The following is a 24,739-nucleotide window of genomic DNA, read 5'->3' as shown; positions in this document are numbered from 1 at the left end:
AAGAGAAATGACAGATGAAAAAGACATTTCCAAATAGACATGATGCGATTAAAGGAAAGAAATAAAAATTTACGTTTTAATTGAAAGTCCGCCACGTGTGATGCCAGGTCATCGAATAAAGACACCAGATAAAGAAAAGAAAAAGAAAGTAATGTAAGATGTCGATAAAAAACCTTTATAAAATCATGAACGTGACATGCCTGATCTTTTAACGGAAGCTTATTGTGATATGTTTCTTCATGCATTCAAATCTAGAAGACGAGCGAACCGGTGGAAAGATATGGCTCAAGAAACAATTGTCATCAATAAATAGTCACATGCAATAAGAATAATCACATCTAGAAAAGAGATCGACAGCTATAAAAATGTTGAGTTACACCCTTCCTATGTTGTAAAAAAAACGCAAACTCTTCAATCTTATATACACTGCAATATTCAAAGAGTGTAAATAAAATAAAACTTATCTATCCATAAGAGTTATTTCCCGCAAGACAGGACTTGTATTAGATCGCTTCTTTCATCCCAGATGAAAACATATATCAAGCCAAGTTGTATTTTGGAGACTAGGATAAGAGGAAAACTGAAAGAGACATGAATAAATTCTCTCACTGCTACCATAACAATCACATTTGGCCTTAAATAATTGCCTTATTGATGTTGTCAACCTAGCTCTAATACCATGTTGAAACTTAGAGCCTAGAAATCAATAATGATCAACATGAACAAGAATAGAGCTCAAAACTGAAACAATGAACATCAGAAATATCCTGGATAAATCCTTCGAGAATGAAAGGAAAAACCCAACTACACAACAAAAATATATCTTTATTGATAATGAAATATTCAAGTGTACAATATCCTTTGCATGATGCAAATATATAACAATAGGAGAGACTCTTCACATGATAACCGAAAGGTCTCTTGAGATTCCTAGAACTCCTATAATTAATAATAACTCTTTGAATATTCATGCCTCAATGCATGTGGATGACACATGTCATTGCATTCAATATTGCAATTTAAATATAAGTGTCCTTTTCAGTTGAACGTAACAATAACAGGAATAGCATTCATATTTCCAAAGATAAAGATCTCTATTACAGCTACTATCTTCCACATGTTAAACTCCAAGAAACCTTCCCAATGCTCTATGATGGATATAAAAGGTTGAGCCACTTCAAACGTCTCCCAAGAAGTTATCAAAACATATTCAAACCCTAGCAACCTCCTCTTCCAGCATTCATGCCCTTCCTTAAATGATATGACCAATGCTGAAGGGTACTACCAGCCTCAAACAGCCACAAGATACATCAATAAGCTCAAAAAATATCATTAATTAGCCACGAGAAATTATCTCTATCAATCTGAAGCTCCAAAAATTGAAGAAAGTATCAATCACTAATGAAGCACAAATGTAATTTATATATAAAACCACCATAAAATCCTTAGTATCGTGTCTTTCAACAACATGGAAGTTGCGTGTAAGGGATTTTGCCCTCACGAACCTTGAGAAGAGAAATCTCCTCCAAGAACAACATCAACTACCAAATTAGACATGAGCAAAATGAATTCCAAAGCTCCCTTTTATAACCTCGTAAAAAGTTTTGACCCTTTCCTCCTTTGCCTTTTTAAAGATTTAATTAAAATCACTTCTCCCTCCAAAATGGCATTCATGTTTGAAAAATTGGCCCTCTATTCAATTTTAACACTTCAATATTGGCGCCTATATAGTTATTTATTTTTATTTTTCAAAATAGTGATAACACTAAATCTTTAATTTAAAATTATAAAATAATAACTTATTTATTTAATTTAAAGTCACTGGACTATATTAAATATCAACATATTGATATCCACTACTATCAACACATCTGAAATAGTAACCTTTCGAGCTGGTTCAATCAATGATTGAAATTGACCTATAAAAATAGAAAGTATTGGAGAGCTCTCTCCAAATCTCTTTAGCAAAGGGCACTGTGCAATTATGCCGAAACTCAAATGAACATCCGATACTATCAGCCTTTTGGATAAACGATCTTGCAAAGTTTCCCAACCCTAACACATTAGCCTATAAGAATCCATAGGATAGACTAATTGTAAACTATACTGGGGACATGGCAATTCTCAGGAATATCTACCCGTAGTATTTCAGGTTTATCACAAATAAAGATATTTCTCACCATCAGCATGTGATCTATTTCGTCTCACTTGCAGTGCTGTAATCTTTTTCAGTTTATAGTAGATAATGTGATGAGTAATTTGTTGTTTATTCTTGCACTTCATTTTTGTTTGAATGTGAGTTCAAATCCCTTTACTTTGCACCATCAACTTAGCATAAAACATTACAAATTTGAATGATAAGTCTGCAAACATGAACTCCATTCTCAGACTTTAACCTTTTGACAAAACGCATATTTGTAAAGATACATATTCTCGGTATAGAATTGAGGAGGGATTGTACAGTAGACAAAGGTTTCCAATCAATATGTGCTGATTCAAACCATGGAGACAAAACCTCAGATTTTGTCTAAAATATCTTTAGGTACTTACTCAAGAATGAAACTGACCATCTATTTAATATTCACCGAACAATATTTCCTTTTCATCACTTTAAAATCAATATTGTAAAATGCCTCAAAATCTTATGTATTTCCAACATGCCAAAATTTCAAACCCAATCTTTCAAACAAGAGGCTTCTAGGATCATAAGTGCATTTTTCAAGTAAAAGATTATGGTTAAGTTTAGCCATTTTGCTATCTATGCCCTTTAAATCAATGGCATTGTTGCATTTTTGAGTGCCAAATGAATAAGACACCTGACTTCTTAATTGTGCTGATATCGACAAGAAGTAGATATCTGAAACTTATTTACAGAACTTTGTAAAACATTATGAGATATCTCTTGGATTCCAATAGAGCATATATGGAAAAAAAAGTAAAGCCAAACATTGATATAGCTGTAATTAGGAAATTGAATGGACCAATCTGCCCACTTCAAATTTACTACCTTGGCCTTCTTTGAACTGAAGACAGGGAGCTGCTCAGACATGTTTTTGATGCACCAAGAAAGATTTTCTCGGTCTTTGATAATGTGTTTAACGATTCACTATGCTGCAACTGTGGTAAACAAATGAAGTTTGTAGCGTGGAAACTGTACAGTAATTGACTTGAGCAATTACTAAATGTACAAGAATGAAGAAGTTTCAGTGTTATGAATTATAACTGTTTTGTAATCAAGAATGACATAATTGCCAATGTGATGGGGCATGCAAATGTCTGAAAAGTGTTTGTTAAATAATATAAATAAATACATTTTAGAGTTCTTCTATTTTGCTTTTTTTGACAGCTTAATCTAATAAAGTTCTTATTTATAGGTTATCAAAGACCTAGGCCTTTGTGTTTCTATTTATGACATCCAAGCACTTGAGGGTGGCTTTGTCCTTGCAGGTGATGGTGCGCCTACATATACAGTAAGCACCATAATCAATTTCTTCATGCTTTTACTTGGTTTTGCAGAGTTTTTCAGTCCTTTTGAGGGAAATTTATCATATATTACTTCATAGAACAAAAATTCAAGAATAAGCTCTAAACCTTATCTTTAGATGTTGTTATTAGTTGTTTTATTGATTGTGTTTGTTGGCCTTCCATATTTGTTATTCTATTGGTGTTCATTGGGATTATTATTATTTTCATTAATTTTGTAATAGTAGTGAACATTGGTTTCAGTATATCTCTTTCACCCCCTAATCTTAAGCAAATAATATAGAGTATGTCTATGTATATTGAACTAATTGATGGGTATTACTATTTACAATTGGGTCTGCCTACAAACATTTATTATTATTAATCTCAGTTACCAATTCGGTTGTGGACTAGGATGCGGATCTTGATTGTATATGCATGATGTATATCGTAATTTTGTGTGTCTCTGTGTGTTGGGTGGGGGGGAGGCTTGATTACTCCATCCATCCATGCATCTTATTTGTTTTCATCTCTCTTTTCGGGGGAGGCTTTTTGCCATGAGGTTTTCCCTCGTTCTCCTCTTTATGAAAGATTGCATTGCTTTTGCATTTGCATATTGTACATGGGCACCTAACATGACCTAGTAGACAGGACCCATCATGCACTATCATCTAGCATTGTGAGCTTAAGTGTAATTAAATATTCACTAATTACACTTTACTCACGTTTACTTAGGGTAATGCATTTAGATATTAGTTGTCATGTTGACACCTAGGAGTTTGCATTTCATTTTAGTGCACGACGTAGGAGAAATCCATTTGAGGTGGGGTCAGTTGTTATCTCATAACTCTTTTTGTGTGATATCCACCTTTAGTACTCCTATCACATTATCATCCTCTCTTCGTTGCACATTGTCATGTCCCCATTTATAAGATTGAATTTAAGAAATAATGTAAATAATGTAAATAATAATAAATAAATAAATATTATAACATTTATTATTAAATATATTATTTTTATAAGATATCAAATTGATGTTCTATTAATTGATATAATAGTAATATAGAAAGAATACAATATAATATAATGTATACGACTATATTGATAATACAATCCTTGCTATAGACTAATATTAATCTTTGTTGATCTCACACAAAATAATGACGGGCAAATATCAATCCAATAAAGGGGAATGACAATAGAGTTAAAGTGCTATACAATAATTCTATAATGTATAAGGATTCTAAGGACAAATTGACCATTGGGCTAGTGATGTGAATACAAAACTAACCAATTGGGATTCCAATCGACAAGTAAGCATGGTGTTATCAAACATTTATTGGCACAGACTAGAATATTGATTGATGGTTTAAGATAGCAATCAAGGAATATTATTATGACTCCTTAATTAGAAGAGATCACAAGCTTTAAGGAAATATAATATCATTGGGCACTCGGTGTGGTAAGTCATGGTTAGCGATAGCTAAGAGATACTATTTGAATGGACAAGCTAATTAAGAGATGTGTCCCTAAATTGAACACTTGTAACTATTTGATCAGTAAAATATATTATGTAGACGATGTTACTGTAGTGGGGAAGGAAGGAGGAAGGAGTATTGGATACAGAAGAAAAGTAGAAGACAAGGAGTGTTAATCGGTGGATACATCAAGAGGTCACATTAGACATAAGAATTTTAGACTGAGGACAAAAGTAAGCATTGCATAGTGTATCATAAATGGTTTACACATACTGCAACAGATTATTCAGGAAAGAAGAGGAATAAAGGAACAAAGATCGTAATCAACACTCGTGTTTCTTTTTTGGAGAATCAACAATTATACTAGGACAATCATTGCCACAGACCACATTTCTAGTTGAAGCCAACCTTTCGGAAGAAAAGAAATAATAGCCACAAGTAGATAGTACCGTCAGCTCCTCTATCAGGACTGCATTAATCATGTTATGTATCTATGCATTTGAGAAGAATAGGAGTTATTCGTTGGAGTAATATTGATGGGAGACAAATAGAATTGGGTCTTCTTAGTAGTTCAAGAGGAAGCTAACTCATACAAGGATAAGCAGACAACATAAACATCAATATACAGAGCAGTAATAGGGATATTGACAATAGAATGATAAGAATCTTGGTTGTAGGAAAAGGATATTCATCACCAAATAGAGAAAACACCAAAGGTCAAGGGGTGAAAAGGAATTAATGTGGGAATATCGAATTCAAATATATGGAGAACGATAAGAATGAAGCATAGGAGATATACCATAGAAAACTTGGCATAGGAGGACGTTCAAAATTCAATGATTAAAGTTTTCAGAGTCAGCAATAAATATGCACCAATGTCCATTTACAATACATTTGCAGAGTATGGATTCATTAAAATAGCCAGAGGATCATCGCCTCTCTTCATAAGAATTTCGAGTTAATGGTTATATTTAATTAAGAAGGTATCAAAGATTGGTATCATCGAATCGAAAAACTAGAAATCCTTTCAAATCACTGCTGGAAGTAAATAAGACCGGGGCAATACGAGAGCTAGCGAGAATGAATCATTTGGCATCTATTTCTATCATCTAAATTGATATAAGAATAGTAGATATAAGAAAGGCAAGTACAAAGATGCATGTTGCCTATCATTACCAACTGAATTATCTCTCTACATATAAGATATATAAAGATAGTCAATTCGATTACTCAATAAGATGAAAGATGGAATGAATTCTTCTTTGACTATGTATTTATTAGTATAAGCATATTTATATACATATACAATATACATATGTCAAATATCGGTCAAAGAATTTGGGAGCAGTCTAAGTAAGAGATTATTAAATATAATTATACACTCTTCATAAGTGGATATGTGGAATGAATTACTTATAATGCAGAGAGGATTTATAAAATGATGTTCACAAATACATCCAAATATTTGTAGGAAATTTTAGAGGAGATCAAGTAACTATCCTATTAGGCACACTACACACATGTTGCACATACTTTGTCGTACAATGGAGGATGATTCACCATTGGTGGACATGTGATTGCACCTTGTCTAGGTGACAGGTTATCTATTGCATCACTCCTAGTTATCATGCATTGCCTATATATTCAGACATATGTCCACTGTATATCAATGGATCTTTCATTCATTATTGTCGATCATTAGTGAATTAAGGGCCCATTTGGTTGCATGCATAGGAATTGAGAATAGAAATGCATATTGGGAATAAGACGGCTATTCCAATAACAACTATTTTTTGGAATGGACATAAGCTCATTTTAGGGACAAAATGGGAATATATATTCCTATTCTCTATTCCAATTGGCGCATCAAATGAAAAATAGAAAACATATTCCTAATTTCCTATTCCTATTCTAGCAACCAAATGGGCCCTAATCAATTGATCATATCATTTTGTCTACCTATCTTGTGCTATCAGTGGAGCTTCTAGATCATGGTATTTTCATTCTTTGCCTTAGGCAAATTCTTACATTGTATGAGAGGAATATCAAAATTCTTATAGTATCTTGTGAATCGAAGAACTCAGATACTTCATCTCAGAATTTGCACATCAAATGTTTGACTAATACCAATGCATCATGATTGAGAATTTAAGGACAGGATTGGAATAGGTTCTGAAGGTGGTAGCAATTGTATATCATTTTCTTAGCAAAAGCATCTCAATATAAATACAAAGAAAAACAATATCGATCATTAACTTTAGCAATCTAGTGTTTGTTGGAGTTAGAATAACAAGGTCTCTTACAGAAGCGATTAGTGTAACGTCCCCATTTCCGAGATCAATTTAAAAAATAATAGAGTTAGCATAAGATTGAACAAATAAATAATTTAATGAATAAATAAAATATAATAATAATCGTAATAATAATTGCATTAATGAAGTTGAATAAATACTAATAATACCCTTCAAAAATATTAGTATCCAAATTAATATTTTAATAAAATAAATCAATAGTATTAAAATGAATTACCTTATATAATAAAATGTAATGTCAATTGTATATTTATCTTTGAATTATTATTATAATAGAATTTACTATTAAATAATATTATCAATAAATAAACATAATAATATATAAACAAATAGAGATACTAATATTGATTAATAATGAAGATGTTACAAATAAATATGGGACAAAAGTCCAAAGATTACGGAAATCCTTTGCCGATATATACACATTCAACATATCATACCAAATGAAGGATTACATTGAAATGAAAGATCAGAATCAATGGTTTTTATATTAGCAAATGATGGCACCCAATAACGTTAAGTGGACTCAATGGTGACGAGGTGGCTATGATTGGAGGAGAAATAGGATGGCGGTTGCATGATGTTCATGTGAAGTGGTAGAACTAAAAGACATCTCATCCAACATTGAATAATCCAATCGTATTTTAATGCCTGATATACTTGGCGAATCACATTTCAAGATAGGGAGACTTGTACAATGGATTATGAAGATACCCATCCATGTATACTAATTCTGCTGGAAGTAAACTCACCTGAATATCATCGAATAAAATCCAACAGAAAACATAAGAAACAATAGTTTGGATTCATAACAATTGATATTTTGGGAAGCAAGTTTACCCAATTTTTATTGGAAGCATTTGATAAAGTTAGAAGGTGGAACAAAATAATAATGACTGTTTCTTGCGGTGAACAAGTAAGGGACACTATAGAAAGCTTGAGAAATTACCTTGTGGTTAGATATACATTTGGAATTAGACAATGATAAAGGAGGACAATTAGTCCGTATACATACTCCCGATTAAGGGAGAGTATTAGGGAGGGGTTAGAGATGAAGAGATCATCGCGAGTAATATTTTAAAGGGTTCAAACTACAACTATCGAGTATGCACAAAATAGAAGAGCGGAAGACATTAGTAAATAGTAAATACTACCAAGTATAATTATAAAAAGTTCACACCCATATAGCTGAAAATACTAAGTTTATTGCTGGAGATAGAAATACAAAATATAATTGCAGCTCATACAAGATATTGTGATCATAGGTTATAAGCTTGCAAAGGATATTGAGTCATAGTTCATAAACTAGTCTAGATAAGATTACAACATATACTCCTATAGGGAATATACTTATTGGCTTTCAAGTATCAATACATATCGTAGATACATTTGCATATTAATATTGGTCTCGATAAAAAATCAAGCAAACCAGATAATGTGAAATCAGTCCCAAATTTGACGAGATTGGACAGGGGACATCACAGTTGTATCAAAGCATGATCATGCCATCCTGTAGGGTAAAGTTTAAATAACGATCAACTTATAAGAACAAAAATTTGTCATCGAAGGTGAAGCATATGAAAAGTTGTATTATACTTTTGAGAGATCGTGTATACTTTATAGACAACCTTATGCTTAAAATCTATAAAGCATTATGTAGAATTGTGAATAACCTTGTAAGAAACTTATGGAAGAAGTAAAACACTAGTCCTTCGGAAAATAATAATTTGAGGACCATCAACACATAATTGATTCAACCTTGATCAACATCTAATAGTTAGCATCCATCTCAAGATATAAAATGTACCCTTCAACATATACAAAAGAAAGAACATCAATAACAATGAGTGGTCAGGGGAAGGATTCAAGTAGGAGGAATTGATAATTCAACAATATATTCAGATGAAACAAAAAAAAGGACACAACAAGGATATTAGTAAAACAATATATAATAACACAATCAAAACATACAAGAGCAATCCTAATTTAATGATTTCTTACAATTAATGATCTATTCTTTTATAATATTGAATCTCTAGATATTAATAGAAAGAAGATATAAACTACTCCAAGTAGTCATTAATAAGAGGGAAAAATATTGCTTTATAATTCCGATGTAATGTTCCCGTTATTAAATAAATAATTTATAAAACTTTTGTTAATGGGCCGATTGATTCAATATATCTCAGACCCATTTTTATTTTTTCCCGTAGTTTGTGTAACCGTCGGCTACCTTTGTACACCCTCGAAAAGTTTTCCCGATGGGTATTTAAGCACAACTTGTAGGTAGTCTTTAGGTATGCAATTTGGATTATTTTCTCTGCTCTGCGAATTCTTGTTGGAGTTCTCTGCTGTTCGCCATTTCGGAAGTGAAAGACCTTGCCTATTTGGTTTATCCAGTTTCGGTGGGATTCAACCCTCACCCTATTCTGTCACCTATAATACTTCGCTCGAATCTGGCAAATTGGAGCATCATCTTTCGGCATATATATTACTTAAGGATTATTTGCACTCAAGCCTCTAATATTGTCTAGATTTCATCTAATCTACTGTGTTTATGTATGAAGAAGATTGTATTCCGTATTGGGCTTAGATACCTAACCATGCGGCCTTCCGTCATTCCCATACTGCTCATTCCTTGACCATACGGCCTTCATCCATCCATATTATTCAGGATTTCATTGTACGGCTTGTGTTTTCGCCACTTTACAACCTCATTTACATCTTCCACCACCCCCCGTACCTTCCTTGCTTCCTCCATCCACTCATCGTATGCTTGCACACTGCTCACCATATGACCATCATCCATACTACCCACTGTATGGCTGACATCTATCCTCTATACGACCATCATCTTTATTGCTCACCGTATGGCTTACTAATATACTCGACGACCATCATCCTCTGCCTACCGTACAACCTTGGGAAGTCCGTACGGACAACATGTCCTACCGTACGACACTGGTCTTAACCATACACCCCCCTTCCTGCACACCGTATGGCTCTCATAAGTGTTGACTAGTCTACAGTACATGCTTCCACAACTGTGTATCTTTCCTCGTTTACCATTGCTCGGCTGTAGATACCTAGGCGGGAACATTACAGGAGTATCAGAGTGCTTCGATCCTGCCAGCTTGTGGACAGTGAATGAGAGTTTATAGCCGGAAGAGAAGGACACATTCCGTTGATAAAACGATTGCTGAACCGGAACTGATAGCTGCCGAACTCGTGGCGCTATTGAGAGAACTTGCTAGGAATTAGGCACAGATCACTGATACCCAACGACTCATGGAAGAAACTCTCAAAAAATTGGTAGACAATAAGATATTTGGAGAACAAAATATTCACAGTGCGGACTTGGTGTCGGGTAAATCAAACCCTCATCTAGCACGCTCTCGATCTTCCATGCCATCTTTTCCCCCATGGACGAAGGCATCACATGGAGGGAAACAACCAACCTTTGAAGAGATGCAAGAACAATTGAGAGAAGACTGGAAGAATGCAAATTTTGAGGAAGATATATCCTACAAAGATTACGCGGATCTGAGAATGAGATATTCAAGAGGCGGAAATTGAAGATATTTTAACGATGATCTCAAAAGAAAGTTGAGTAAAGTAAATTTGTCTCCATTTGACGGATCTGGATCCATATCTGTGCAAGCGTGGGTAATGAAGGCCAATACTTCCAGTTGAATCCTATGCCAGAAGAAGAAGCAATCAAATTTGTGGCGCTGCACTTGGAGGAAGTTGCTCATGAATGGTGGCATCACAACACCATCACACTGGGGCATGATCAAATAAATACTTACGCAGAATTCACTGAGAGATTGATAGATCAATTTGATGGTAAAGATTTGGAACTCAATTTCAAAGATTTGGCACAAATGAGGCAAACTGATCGGTCGACCAATACATTACGGAATTTCAGAAACTCTGTTTTGGTCACGAACTTTTCTGAAAGAAGACAGATGGTGCTCTTCATGGATGGACTAACAGAACCACTGAAAGGTTGGGTAAAGGGATTCAATCCTACCACCCTGTCGGAGGCCATTAAGAAGGCACGGAGTATGGGATCATCCTTGACGTCATCCTCTCGAAGTTACTCGCAACCCAAACTACTAGCGTTTTCGAGGGACAAAGATAATAAACCTTCGTTCAGGAAGCTATTGTTAGACAAAGCTACTAGATATGAACTCCGAAGGAAGAAATTATGTTTCAACTGCAAAGGACCTTGGGAACCTGGCCACAGATGCTTCGGAAAAGGAAAAATAGACTACATTAAAGTTGTGTCCGATGATGAGGACGAACAGGAAGAAACCCTCGCTGAAGACAACCAACATCGCGACGACACCAACATGGTTAGTCTAAACCATACGGAAAGGATTGCAGCATTGGTACGATGCGAAGGGACTATCGCCTTGGCTGATAGCCTGAGATGTATAGTTTTTCGTGTACAGGGAACCCTTCAAGGACAAAGGGTTATAGTGATGCTCGACAGTGGAGCCACTCTAAACTTCATAAACTCATCTTTGGTGAAGTGAAGAGGTCTACCTATAGAGACGCACGCAGGATTTTAGATCAAGGTTGCCAGAGTTACTCTTCTGCCCTATATACTTAGCTAGGTATCACAATGGCGAATCACACGGTGACTAAGGATTTCTTCATAGTGGACCTTGATGACATGGAGGTTATTTTGGGGATATAGTGGATGGAGACATTTGATGAATACACTCAGAGCTTCAAACAGATGGATTTCACTTTTGTTGTTGATGGAAAGAAGGTTGTTCTCTTTGGAATGGCGAATGAGGGTCCGAAGGAAGTTTTAGGCGTGATGACATTGCATGGGCTGTACATTGTTTTGTCTTAGTGGAACCTATAAAAGGGCAACAAACACCTCCATAGGATGATGATTTCCAAGATATTTCAAGTAAACATGATAAAGTTTTCATTGACATTCCTAGTGGCATATCGCCTCATCGAGGGTTTGAACATACTATCGAGTTGGAAGCAGGAGCCAAGCCGGTCATAACCACACCGTACCACCATCCCAAGAAATTCAAATATGAGATTGAAAAGACGATTCAGGAACTGCTAGAGAAAGGATGGTTCCGTCCTAGTTCTAGCCCTTTTGCGTCATCTGTGGTATTGGTCAAAAAGGAGGACGGGACGATGCGCATGTGTGTGGACTACCGTGTGTTGAACAAAAAAACAATAAAGAATAGATATCCCATTCCAAGGATAGATGAGTTGCTGGATGAATTGCATAGCGCAGTCTATTTTTTGAAAATAGATCTCCATTCCGGATACCATTAGATCCGCTTGAGGGAGGAAGACGTAGAAAAGACGACCTTCCATTGTCACTACAGGCATTATGAGTTTCTGGTCATGTCATTTGGATTGACAGATGCTCTTGATACATTCCAATCATGCATTAATCACATTTTCAACAAACAAGTGCGTAAGTACTTATTGGTATTTTTTGATCTTATTTATAGCAGGACATGGGAGGAGCACCTAAAACATCTCGAGGAAGTCCTAAGGATCATGGAGGAACAATCTTTGTTCGCGAAACAATCCAAGTGTGAATTCGGTATGACAAAAATATTGTACTTGGGGCATGTTGTCAGTAAATATGGAGTTCAAGTTCATCAGGAGAAGATTCAGGCTATCCTTGATTGGCCTCCCCCAAAATCACTCTCGGAATTGTGAGGATTTTTCGGACTGTGTAGTTATTATCGGAGGTTCGTTAAAGGATTCACTCAGCTCAGCGCACCCTTAACGGATCTTACAAGGAAGGGGGTCTTTCCTGTGGAATGAAAAGACACAACTCACTTTTGATAAATTGAAAGAGGCAATGAGCACTTGTCCAGTTCTTGCATTATCTGATTTCACTTGATTGTTCATTTTGGAGTGCGATGCGTTCGGGGAAGGCATTGGCGCGGTACTGATGCAGGATAGACACCCCATAGCTAATGAGAGTAGGAAGCTTACACAAATGGAACGCTTATATTCCATCTACGATAAAGAAATGTTAGCCATCGTACATGCACTAACCAAGTTTCAGCAGTAACTGGTGGGTGCCAAGTTTGTCGTCCGTACGGATCACAACAGTTTGAGATATTTTCTGGAGCAATGAGACTTGAATGAGAGGCAACAAAAATGGGTAAGCAAGGTTCAGGCTTTTGATTTTGACATTGAATATGTGAAAGGAAAGAGCAATGTGGTTGCAGATGCCTTGTCTAGGAAACCTGCTGTAATGTCCCTGTTTTGGAGGAAATTTGATTTAATTAATTTAATTAATTAAGTTGTCCAAAATAATGAATATTTTATGAGGATGACTAATTAATTATTTTAATTAAATAAATAAGTGGTATTAAGTTAATTATTTATAAAGTTATCAAATAAATAAATATTAAAAGGTAACTTTATATTTAATTAATTTAATAAAGTGACTTGAATTATAAAATATTTTATAAAGTCACTTAATAAATAAAATAAAATAATGTTCTAAAAGTTTCTGGAGAAAGTGGAGAAAAAAGAATAAATAGGCATCCTGGGCTTCATTCTCAGCATCTAGATTTGTTGTTGATGTGCAATGTGGAGCCTAGGGTTTCTGCAGTAGTTACAATTTGCCGTTGAGAACGAAAACTCTCAATTGATATGCAATTTTGAGGGTGTGAAATATCACTTGAATTATTGGAAGTTGCTTTAAACTTTCTACTTGTACTTTAAAGCAAATTTTATTGCCTTCGGCCAAATTTTTGGTGGTATCGATTCGAAGAGAAAAATTGGTGCATTGCTGGAGTGGTTTTGGTGTATTGAGACTTCATCAAAATTGTTATTCAAGGTTCAATCTGCATCTTTATCAATTCTGGAATAAAATACAGTCATATATATCAGCTTGAGGGAGCCACGATTTAGCTTATTGCAGCTATAACATCCATAACATCCATTTATCTTGGTCTTGATTAGTAGTGCTTGACTTCTAAAGAGATGGAGATCATTATTGGAGCTGGAGGAGATCTTTGCAGGCTGATTTATATTTATTTTCTGAGGTCTGCTAGAACAGGGGCGAATTTGGCTGGGAAGCACAAATAAATTCATTAAAATTCATACACTTGTTTTTGGCTTATGGGTATTGGAGCAATCAATTTCTAGAGGATGGACAATGATGTTTGGTGATTAAAATTAGAGGTTGCAGCTGCTATTATTTTATTTTGAAGTCCGAAATATCCAGCAGGGGCGGCTAGGGCTGAGACATCTTCCATCACTCATAAGGTGCACTTTCCTTTGTTCTTGTTTGCTACTTCATCCCCAATCCAAGGCAACTTTATTCCAAGTTTCTTTGCATTGTTTGGAGCTCATTTACATGTCATATTTGTATATGTTTGAAGTCTGATTTTGTACTCAGAAATTAGCAAACTTCAAAAAAGTTGTAAATTGCCAAGAGTCTTGGCAATGTTTTGCATTTTGGTTTATAAAACAAGTGCTGGAGTTTAGTTTGGATTAGTAACATTATTCATAGTCTTCTAGATTCTAGATGGATGCATTCCAAGTGTTTGATAAAAACTCACTTAGCTGTAGGTGGATATTTCACATGTAGAAATCTTTTAATGAGCATTGTATTGAGTCTTTGTATTGCAAATTGGAGATATAGGTTGTTGATAAGTTGTCAATAAGCATTTCCATATTATTATTCACACTCAGATTTAGTATGCATACCAACTATTTGTGAATATACCAGTTGGTTGTAGGTGTTCATTTCTCATGCTTAGATCATATATATGCATTAGATATTGTCAAATTAAGTTGCACATTCGTGCTAGGACATTGTTTAGTCAATTTAGAGTCATTTGTAAGCATTCTTATTGATGCTAACTGAAGAAAAGAGTCATTGTAGCAAACTGAAATGTTATATCAGTCATATGACCCTTGCATGTGAGTTGTTTGATGAAATTCCTTGAGCCTCCAATCAGCATTTTGAGGTCAGATTTGAGTAGGGACATTACACCTGCCATCTGCTCTCTAAACCAGATTTCAGCTGACTGGAAGGCACATTTGTTGGTAGAATATTCCAAAAACATATTTCCCTGTGAGCTAATAGATGGAAATACCTAGGATGATCGGTACAAAGTGGTGGATGACATTATCTACTATAAGAATCAGATATTTTTAGTGTCGGAATCAAATTGAAGCAGAAAATCTTGAAGGAAGTACACAACTCACCCTTGGTAGGACACCCGAGTTTCCTCAAAACTTACAGAAATCTCCGGGAGAGGTTTTCATGGAAAGGACTTAAAGGGGACGTGTTGCAATACGTAAGAGAGTGTGCGGTTTGCCAGCAAAACAAATCCAAACATACTCTACTTGCCGGGTTACTGCAACCTCTATCAATTTCAGAACATAAGTGGGAAAGTATCTCGATGGATTTCAAAACGAGGCTTCCCAAGGTGAATGGAAATGATTGTATTTTTGTGGTGGTTGACAGATTGACAAAGTATACACATTTCTTCGCCATCTCCTTAGATTTTTAGGTCGCACAAGTTGCCGATCTGTTTTTTAGAGAAGTATTTCGTCTGCACAGTTTACCCCGAAACATTGTCAATGATCAAGATGGGCGATTCATTAGTATCTTCTGGACATAATTGTTTTGATTGGTAGGGACAGAATTGTCACCAAGTACTAGTTACCACCCTCAGACAGAGGAACAAATGGAGATTGTGAACAAGTGGCTCAAAGGTTACCTTTGAAACTATGTTTCGGCGCAACAACGGGCATGGGTCAAGTGGATATATCTAGGAGAATATTGTTACAATACCACGTATCACATGTTCATCAGGATGGCACCATTCAAAGCTCTGTACGGGTACAAACCTCTCTCCTTCATCAACACAATGCTGGCAGATAGTTGGGCACCAAGGGCGAGGGACTGGCTTCAGAAGGGACGGGACATCCTACGATACCTGAAAGAAAACTTACAACAGGCATAGAATCAACAAAAGATGTATGCCGATAGACACCGAATGGAGAGGAGCTTCGAAGTAGGGGACTTGGTTTATCTCAAGCTCGAGCCATATCGACAATCCTCCTTGAAGGAAAAGGGAAAAGAAAAATTGAAGCCACGATTTTATGGCCCCTATCGTGTAGCCCGTCGTATTGGTGAAGTCGCTTATGAGCTGGAACTTCCGGAGGGAAGACGTATTCATAACGTCTTTCATGTTTCATGCCTGAAGAAGGTTGTAGGACAGAACGTCATAGTAACCACAAACCTTCCACCACTCAATGAAGAAGGAAAGCTCATATTGGAACTTGCCGAGATTGTCAAAGTACGTGAGAAGACTTTGTGGAACTGCACGGTAAAGGAATATCTAGTGTGTTGGAAACACTTGTCATTAGACAACACAACGTGGGAGGGCGAGCACATTCTCCAACACCTGGCATTGCATTTGCTTGAGGACAAGCAAAATTTGGAATTGGAGGATTGTAATGTTCCTGTTATTAAATAAATCATTTATAAAACTTTTGTTAATGGGCCGATTGATTCAATATATCTCGGACCCATTTTTATTTTGTTTTCGTAGTTTGTGTTGCCGTTGGCTATCTTTGTACACTCTCGGAAAATTTTCCCAACGGGTATTTAAGCATGGCTTGTAGGTAGTCTTTAGGTATATAATTTGGATTATTTTCTCTGCTTTGCGAATTCCTGTTGGAGTTCTCTACTATTCGCCATTTCGGAAGTGAAAGACCTTCCCTATTTGGTTTATCTGGTTTCGGTGGGATTCAATCCTCACCCTATTCCGTTGCCTGTAATACTTCGCTTTGATCTAGCAAATCGGAGCATCATCTTTCGGCATATATATTACTTAAAGATTATTCGCACTCAAGTCTCTAATATTGTTTAGATTTCATCTAAATCTATTGTGTTTGTGTATGGACAAGATTGTATTCTGTATTGGGCTCAGATACCTAACCGTGCAGCCTCCTGTCATTCCCGTACTGCTCATTCCTTGATCGTACGACCTTCATCCATCCATATCATTCAATATTTCATTGTACAGCTTGTTTTTTCGCCACCGTACGGCCTCATTTACATCTTCCACCACCCCTTGTACCTTCCTTGTTTCCTCCATCCACTCACTGTACGCTTACACATTGCTCACCGTATGGCCATCATCCATATTGCCCACCGTATGATTCACATCTATCTTCTGTACGACCATCATTTGTACTGCTCACTGTACGGCTCACAAATATACCCGTACGACCATCATCCTCTGCCTACTGTACAGCCTTGGGAAGTCTGTACGGACAACTTGTCTTACCGTACGACACTGATCTTAACCATACACCCCCCTTCCTACACATCGAACAACTCTCATAAGTGTTGGCTAGTCTACAGTACATGCTTCCACAATTGTGTATCTTCCCTTGTTTACCATTGCTTGGCTGTAGATACCTAGGCGGGAACATTACATCCGAGAGGGAATTAAGACAGAGAGCTAACTTCTTTGAAGGACTTTGCAAGACATTCTATAATTGAATGTTCTTAATTAAGGCAGGGAATCAATTATTCTTTAAAGAACCTTGGTATATAATTAAATACATGCATATACAAGGATGGATGTACCCGTGTGGTTATCCATAAGGCTTAAGATGAGTAATACCTCTCCTGAGAAGGATGGATACATCCGTGTGATTATCCATAAGGTCTTAAATGAGAGAAGTAATCTGAGGAGATGGTGCTTAGTGGAGAGCTTTTCTATTAAGTAGAGCCCTAGGAAGCACTTCCCCAAGAACTAAGCATTTGATCACAACCTCTCCTTAAGAAAGGGATTAAATTGAGACTTGGAATATTATATTTTATAGATTTACAAGATTGATAATTTTATACATGTTTCCTTGTTGGAATACCAACATATGATATAGGTTTATCGACCAAGAAGCTAGTCACCACAAACTTAGGAAGAAATCTACCAAAGCTTTTAACATGTGTATGCTTTGTGTCTGCATCATGCCTTCGTGCATTAATATGTATGCTTTGTGTCATGTTTTCTTGCAATACTATATATATTTTGTGTATGCTTTGAGTATTCACATATCCTAGTATCATGTTAAGGGAGACCTGGGCACCCTATTACATAGTGGTTATGGGAGAATCGTTAGTGCACCCCACTACAAGGACATATTACGTCTCTGAAGGCCTAGGAGAGATAAATTTATTTCCTAGAAAGGATGATATGCCAAATTCTGGTCATTCATAAGACCCTAGAAGGAGATAATCGTAATGAGATGGTGAATAGCTTAAGGACTGTTCTAGAATGACTAGATGGTAGCTAGAATCCCAGGAGGTCCTCCCCCAAAGGACTTGGAACTTGATCACATATTCTCCCTAGTGAATGCGAGAATTGATCAAAAAACATCTAGGAGCAAGGCAATACTTGATAGGAGAATGAGAGCATCATGAAACGTCAAGTTTAGTTCTCTAAAATCATTCTTAGTAATTTAAATTGAATTTTGTGATCTTTAAATTTAAATTTATAACTGCTTAATCCCAAATTGAAATTGTTATTGCAGAACTATAGTGAGGTGCATCAATAAAATCACAAGGACAAAATATGAATTTGCTTTAGGACTAGTAATTTTGGGAAGGTTGGCTATAATGTCCCCATTTTCAAGATCGATTTTAATAATAATAGAGTTAGACAGCATTATTTCCTTTGTTGAATCTACTAACTCCTTTAATGCCTCTCATCACCTGTACAATTACTACCATCCACACTAGCACGCCCACACATTTCTTCATTTCCATCTTTTATCGTAAAACCCAATGCAAGAAAAGTGTAACATATGAAGAGATATAAAATGCACAAGTTGGGGAGTTGTGTTGACACGGAGCAAAGAACAAAAGAAAGGCGGTGCATTTTGCATAGCATAGACTTACTTTGATGGAAGGCTTGTTGATTGGACAATCCAAAGAAAAACTACAATGCGAGATCATTGGTCAATAACGAGGTTCTTTGAAAACTCTGGCTTACCAAAGTGACATGATTCATATTTACAGACAATGCATCTTTAAATCACTGCTACAAAAAACTCAATTTCTTTTCTCATTGATTTAGAGGGAAACAATCAATGTTGAAGATGTGAGTAGTATGAGTTAGAAAGAAAATTTAGAGCTAGAGCATCATGGCACACTGGTCAACTCCTTCATGGACCTATGGACTTGATAATACAAACATGTTACAAAATCACCAATTAACCAAGTATGTTCACTTGTGTTGGCACTGGGGTTCAAGCAACAAAGATGACGTGGAATAGAACTTATGAAAAGGTGAGTTTGATAGTATAAGGTGACGTAGATGACATCGAAACATAAGTGGTATTAAGTATGTAGCTAGAGTATGAAATGAAGCTGAGTTTATAATAAGAAGAATCTCTCATAATACAAAGTAAAATACAATGCTGCTAGCAAAAGGGGAATCATGTGAGTGATAATACATGTGAAAGATTATTGTTCCATTCTCGCGAAACATAAACATAACCAAGATCAATACCGAGGAGCAAATATAAACCAGACAGTCATTGAGCATTGAAAAGTGGGGGCATCATTGGCAAAGATTTTGAATATGATAGGCGGTGATATATATTTATATATGATTAGTTTCAAGTGTGGATCCTGTGAATGCATCACTACTAGGAATAATCGTAGTTAGATGAATAGAAGAAAGACACCACCATCCGAGTCAGCAATCTAGAAAGACACAAAATAAATACATGAAAGTCAACGCCTACAAAAAGCATAGACAAAGGAGATATACAGTTCAAAGAGTGACGAAGAGAGTTATTTGCAAAACCAAATATTGTGCGATGCCTCGACAAGAGGGATGGATTGAGAATTTAAACATCCAATCCAACACTTATAATGTATAGTCAGCAATAGAGTCGTAATAGTACACAGTCATAGATAGACAACATATTGATATTAGTAGAAAGACATTGTGGACAAAGGAATTCAGTTTGGTGATCATAATCAGATGATTGTGAACATTCGCACGAATAGCATTACACATATCGATGGTAACAGAGCAAACAAGGAGGATCATACAAAACTATAAACACTTAACAGAAGCAAAGAATCTAAAATCGATACTATTTGGAGAGAACTAACTTGTCTTTGTAATAGGGAAATAGAAACCCCAATGTTTTACCGAGGAACAATAGATGATCGTATAAGTTGATCAGGAATATACTCCCACTATAGTTGGTGGTGGATAAATGCCTATCGGTTTATGCTCTGTTGTAATAATCTAATAACACATAATATTGCTTCCTATTACCTTTCTCCAAAATAATAATAGCAAGTGGATTAGTTATTAATTGGATAATCTAATAAGGAGAAACCATGAGTTTTAGGCTTGCTAAATCGATTAAAGAGGTGAGCACTGGATAAGAGTCTTTGGAAGAGACCCACAACTTAAATCTCTAATCACCATCAAGAACAAATATATAATTATAATAATCATCGGACAAACATCAAGGGTCAACATTGATGAATCAATTATAGAAGAGCAATTATACCAGTAGAAACAAAGACAAAATCCTTTTGAAGCAAATAGAAGATGCTATGCATGTTAGTAAAGATAAAGCATTGAAGGTCTTCCAATACTGTTTACATAAGATTATATAAAGGTGCTTCTAAAGACATTATACTTTTGAGTAAGGTCATTAACTAGAAAGAAGGCTTTTTATAATCAATTTTGAAGAAATGAGACCCAAACTCTATAGGAAAGACTTTGGGTGCTAGGTGATTTTAGCAGTTACTGCTCAAAATATTTTCAGCATGTGATTGTTATATTGTGTGCCTATGTGATGAGATCGCCTTGAATAACATTTGGGTACAAAAGTCCACTCTATCATGTCATATTGGGCTCCTTATTTTCTCCTAGCATAAGATTGCTACAGAGTATTAGAAAAATTATCAGCAACTGGCATTTCATAAGAAATTTACTTGATAAGCAATCAGGTCGATCGAAGAAGATCATTTGCACAAGTATAGGTATCAGGAACATGGATATTCTTATTATGACCAAGAGTTGCAAAGAAAAATTCATAAGTTGGCTAAGGAGATCAAGATATCAAAGGATATTATTTGGAAATACATTGAGTATATACTTGATCAATATAACTTTTTTAGTTTTGCAAATTGTAATATAATATTTTGATGGGCAAAGATAAGAAAAAGATGTAATTTTGAGCATGGAGAAAAATATAAATTAACAAGAGTGAAATCTACTTAATTGTATGAGACAAAGAGATAGTTGTCAAAAAAAAAAATGTTATATAGAAGTTGATGACGAACAAAGTTGAAGGTTGATATCATCATTCATGATGGTATTTCATGAGACTGAAAAACTCTATATAAGTGTAAATTTTACATTGTGGGGTGGAGGGGGGAAATAATAATCAATGTCGCATTCCCATTGTTTGAGAAATGCTTATATTGAGACATTTTCAAGATTTGATGGACCTTCATTGGAGTAACTTGTATCAAGAATGTTAATGTACAAATAAGTATTTATTATCCTTAACTGTTACATTTATCTGCTTAGTGTAGCCTTTCTCTTATTTGTATATGTACTATAAAGAGCAATTTGCCTTGATCTTTTCTTTTGTTTTCAAGGGTTTTTTCGTAGGAAAAGGAATGTTGATATCAGATTTGGAGGGAGTCTAACACTTCATTAGAGGAAACATTGCACGGGGAGGCCATAAGGTTGCTATCAGATTTAGAGGGAGTCTAACATTCCATCAGAAGCAACCTTGGGCAGAAAAAGTCAACAGATTGAGAGGGAGAAGTTTGAGGTGAAATTCCTTGTTATGCATTCTTCTCTGTGTGAGAGAAGTTAGAGGTGAAAGCCCTTGTTCCACCCTCTAGAAGCATACATGGTGGAACCACCCTCTGACATGGTTCATGGTGGATAACATGTGAGTTACAACATGATTATGTGGAAAAATAGCATGAAAGGTGACGATCTTTCATTGATTTTTGATTATGGTCATTGTTGTAAGGTGACGATCTTAACAATTGCTTGACTTGTCATCATGATGGACTGCATTTAGTTGTTTCCATGGAGGTCATGATAACCCACCTGTCATGATGAACTACATTAAGTTGTTCCGGAGGTCATGACAACCTATCTCCTAGTCATGATGGACTGCATTCAGTTGTTGTCTTGGAGGTCATGATAGCTACTTGTTATTATGATGGACTACACTAAGTTGCTGTCCCGGAGATCAGATAATACATATCCCTCTAGGATATTATATATTCTCTTGGTAGGCATCATGGACATGATGTCGGTGCACATGCCAAGAGAATATAAGTATGATGGATATCATATAGGTGATATTCCTTGTTGGATCATACTTCGGATGATATTGAAAGCTAACATCTATTTTGATGGATGTATGTTGATATCCCTAAATATGTCATTCCAAGAATATCATATTGAGATGGTATCTCTCTATATGCTTGAGACCATAATGTTCTATTAAAATCCTCCCTAGCTAAGAGGGAGTGTTAATGTTGTAGCTTCAGTCGGATTGAATTGACTTAGAGATAATCTTTTTATGGTTATTGGTTAATCATCAATTAGACAAACTTTGATATATGTGTGTGTGTGTTTATATTATTGTTAATATTGTCTAATGGTCATTAAATTGCAAAATACCATAGAGACAGGTCTCTTCATAAGACAAGTCTCCTCTGCTCATATATATATTCAAATCTGCACTTGGAGCACATATACCGAAGAGGCAATGTTAATACATTTGCAGCGATCCTCAGATTCTCAACAAGACCTATTTGTTTCACCTTAATTAAATGTTTGATTCGTTAGCTTCTAGGTCCACTTGTTTTCTTCTCAAAATATTTTTGAATGCTTCCTTATCCCATTTTAAAAGTCTTTGCTGCTCTTTCAACTTTATGAATACACAACATGCAAGAATGAAGAGTAATTGGAGGAGATAGATGGTGCCACTGGGGCCTGTTTACTACCATAAATAGTGATGTGATCAATGACCATAAAGTCCACATTAATGATCCACGAAAAAATCCCAAGGTAGAGGCATGTTAAGATTGTCTTTTTCTTGCCTAGATCATGTCCCCCGGGTAACACTGATTCAGACTAAAACACTTCTTTTTATGAATTAATTATCAGAGATGCCTCTATCCCGCTCCACATTAAAAAACCCAAGGCCATTTGGTAGATAATTTTGAGCATAGGCTTATATCCCTGTAGCTGACACAATTTCCTCTAACAATGTCAAATGTTGGCAACGTTATTCAGTATTGTGAGAAAGAAAGCGGCACATGCCCTTCATATTTTATCTGTAAAAAATAGGAAGAGGAGATGTTTGGCTATTTTCCTCATGCAAAGGCAGTTTGGACAAGCATTGGTCAATGAAATTACCTTGTTTATTTAATTCATCTCATGTTAGGATTATTTTGGGTGGATGGCAAAAGAGAGCATTTGATTTTAGGTCAGACAGTGTATTCTAGATTGTTGCCCATTTCCTTTGAGAAGTGAAAAGGATGGTTGAGATAAGATAAACTTATTTATGTCCGACAAGAGACCACAAAAAGGTTCTAAGGTACTGCCAAGAAACAACAAAAGAAACCAGCCAACAACAGGAGCTTGAAAGGGTGTCTAGGGAAAAGAAGAACAAGGAACAACAAGAGGCAGCATCTGCTGCGAGAAAAAAGCTAGCTGCTCTTGACAGTGGAGATGAAACTAAGAACCAAAGGATATGACTCAGGATGAGAGGACATCCTATGTTGTCTCTGAGTACTACTGGAGGTGGTGAGCTGCTGCTGCGTGTAACTCCTGCAGGACCTCACTTGTCTAATGTGCCTGGAGTGAGAGGGGGTCCAAGTGACCGCTTGGTACCCCGGGTAGGAGAGATCACCAAGAAGAGTTTCATAAGCAGAGGCTTCATAAAGTGGAGTTTGAAGTTATCCATTTTTAGCTGATTTGGTAATGTAAGACTGCAATTAATTTATTGCTTAGTAGTGTCCTTTATCGTGCTTACTTGAATAGCAAATAGGTGTTGGACGTTTACTACAGACATCTCCAGTGTGGCATACTGAATGTTGAAGTAAAATGATAATTACTAATTAGCAACCTTATGAAGGTTTTGTGATCATAAGAGAGTCTAAAGGCTCATATATCTGCCAGGCCCTAGCCATCCTCCCAAAATGTAAGCATCTTAACCATTGCCAGCCTGCTATGTAAGATTATCTTTGATTTTTGCTAGTCTTTGTTTGATTTATGCAGACACTCTTATTAGACAGCCCTTCCATTTAAGGGCTACTCAGTGTTTCACTTGTGTACCATGTGCACCATCTGTCATTGGGCCAAGGAACAAGTTACCTGTAATAACCCCAACAAGTTATAACTTCTTCAAACACCAAAAATCTTTATACTTCAG

At 35.9% G+C, this 24,739-nt stretch overlaps 1 protein-coding gene across 6 annotated transcripts in view; it reads left to right on the top strand.

Annotated features, from left to right (window-relative positions):
* The window catches only part of LOC149579579 (RNA polymerase Rpb7 N-terminal domain-containing protein), a 223,420-nt gene that overhangs the window by 147,727 nt on the left and 50,954 nt on the right, over nucleotides 1-24,739 (top strand). For 3 of the 6 annotated variants that reach the window (XM_089785972.1, XM_089785982.1, XM_089785977.1), the window contains one exon: nucleotides 3,375-3,470. The exons of the other annotated variants lie outside the window; for them this stretch is intronic. In XM_089785972.1, the coding sequence (XP_089642098.1) occupies nucleotides 3,375-3,470 (96 nt within the window). The remainder of the gene's footprint in view (nucleotides 1-3,374; nucleotides 3,471-24,739) is intronic. 6 annotated transcript variants of the gene reach the window in all.

Source organism: Cupressus sempervirens, chromosome 1, assembly GCF_028749045.1.
Source record: "Cupressus sempervirens isolate cs-2001-9-10 chromosome 1, ASM2874904v1, whole genome shotgun sequence".
In the NCBI taxonomy this organism is placed as follows: domain Eukaryota; kingdom Viridiplantae; phylum Streptophyta; class Pinopsida; order Cupressales; family Cupressaceae; genus Cupressus; species Cupressus sempervirens.
This window is presented reverse-complemented; position numbering and strand designations above follow the sequence as displayed.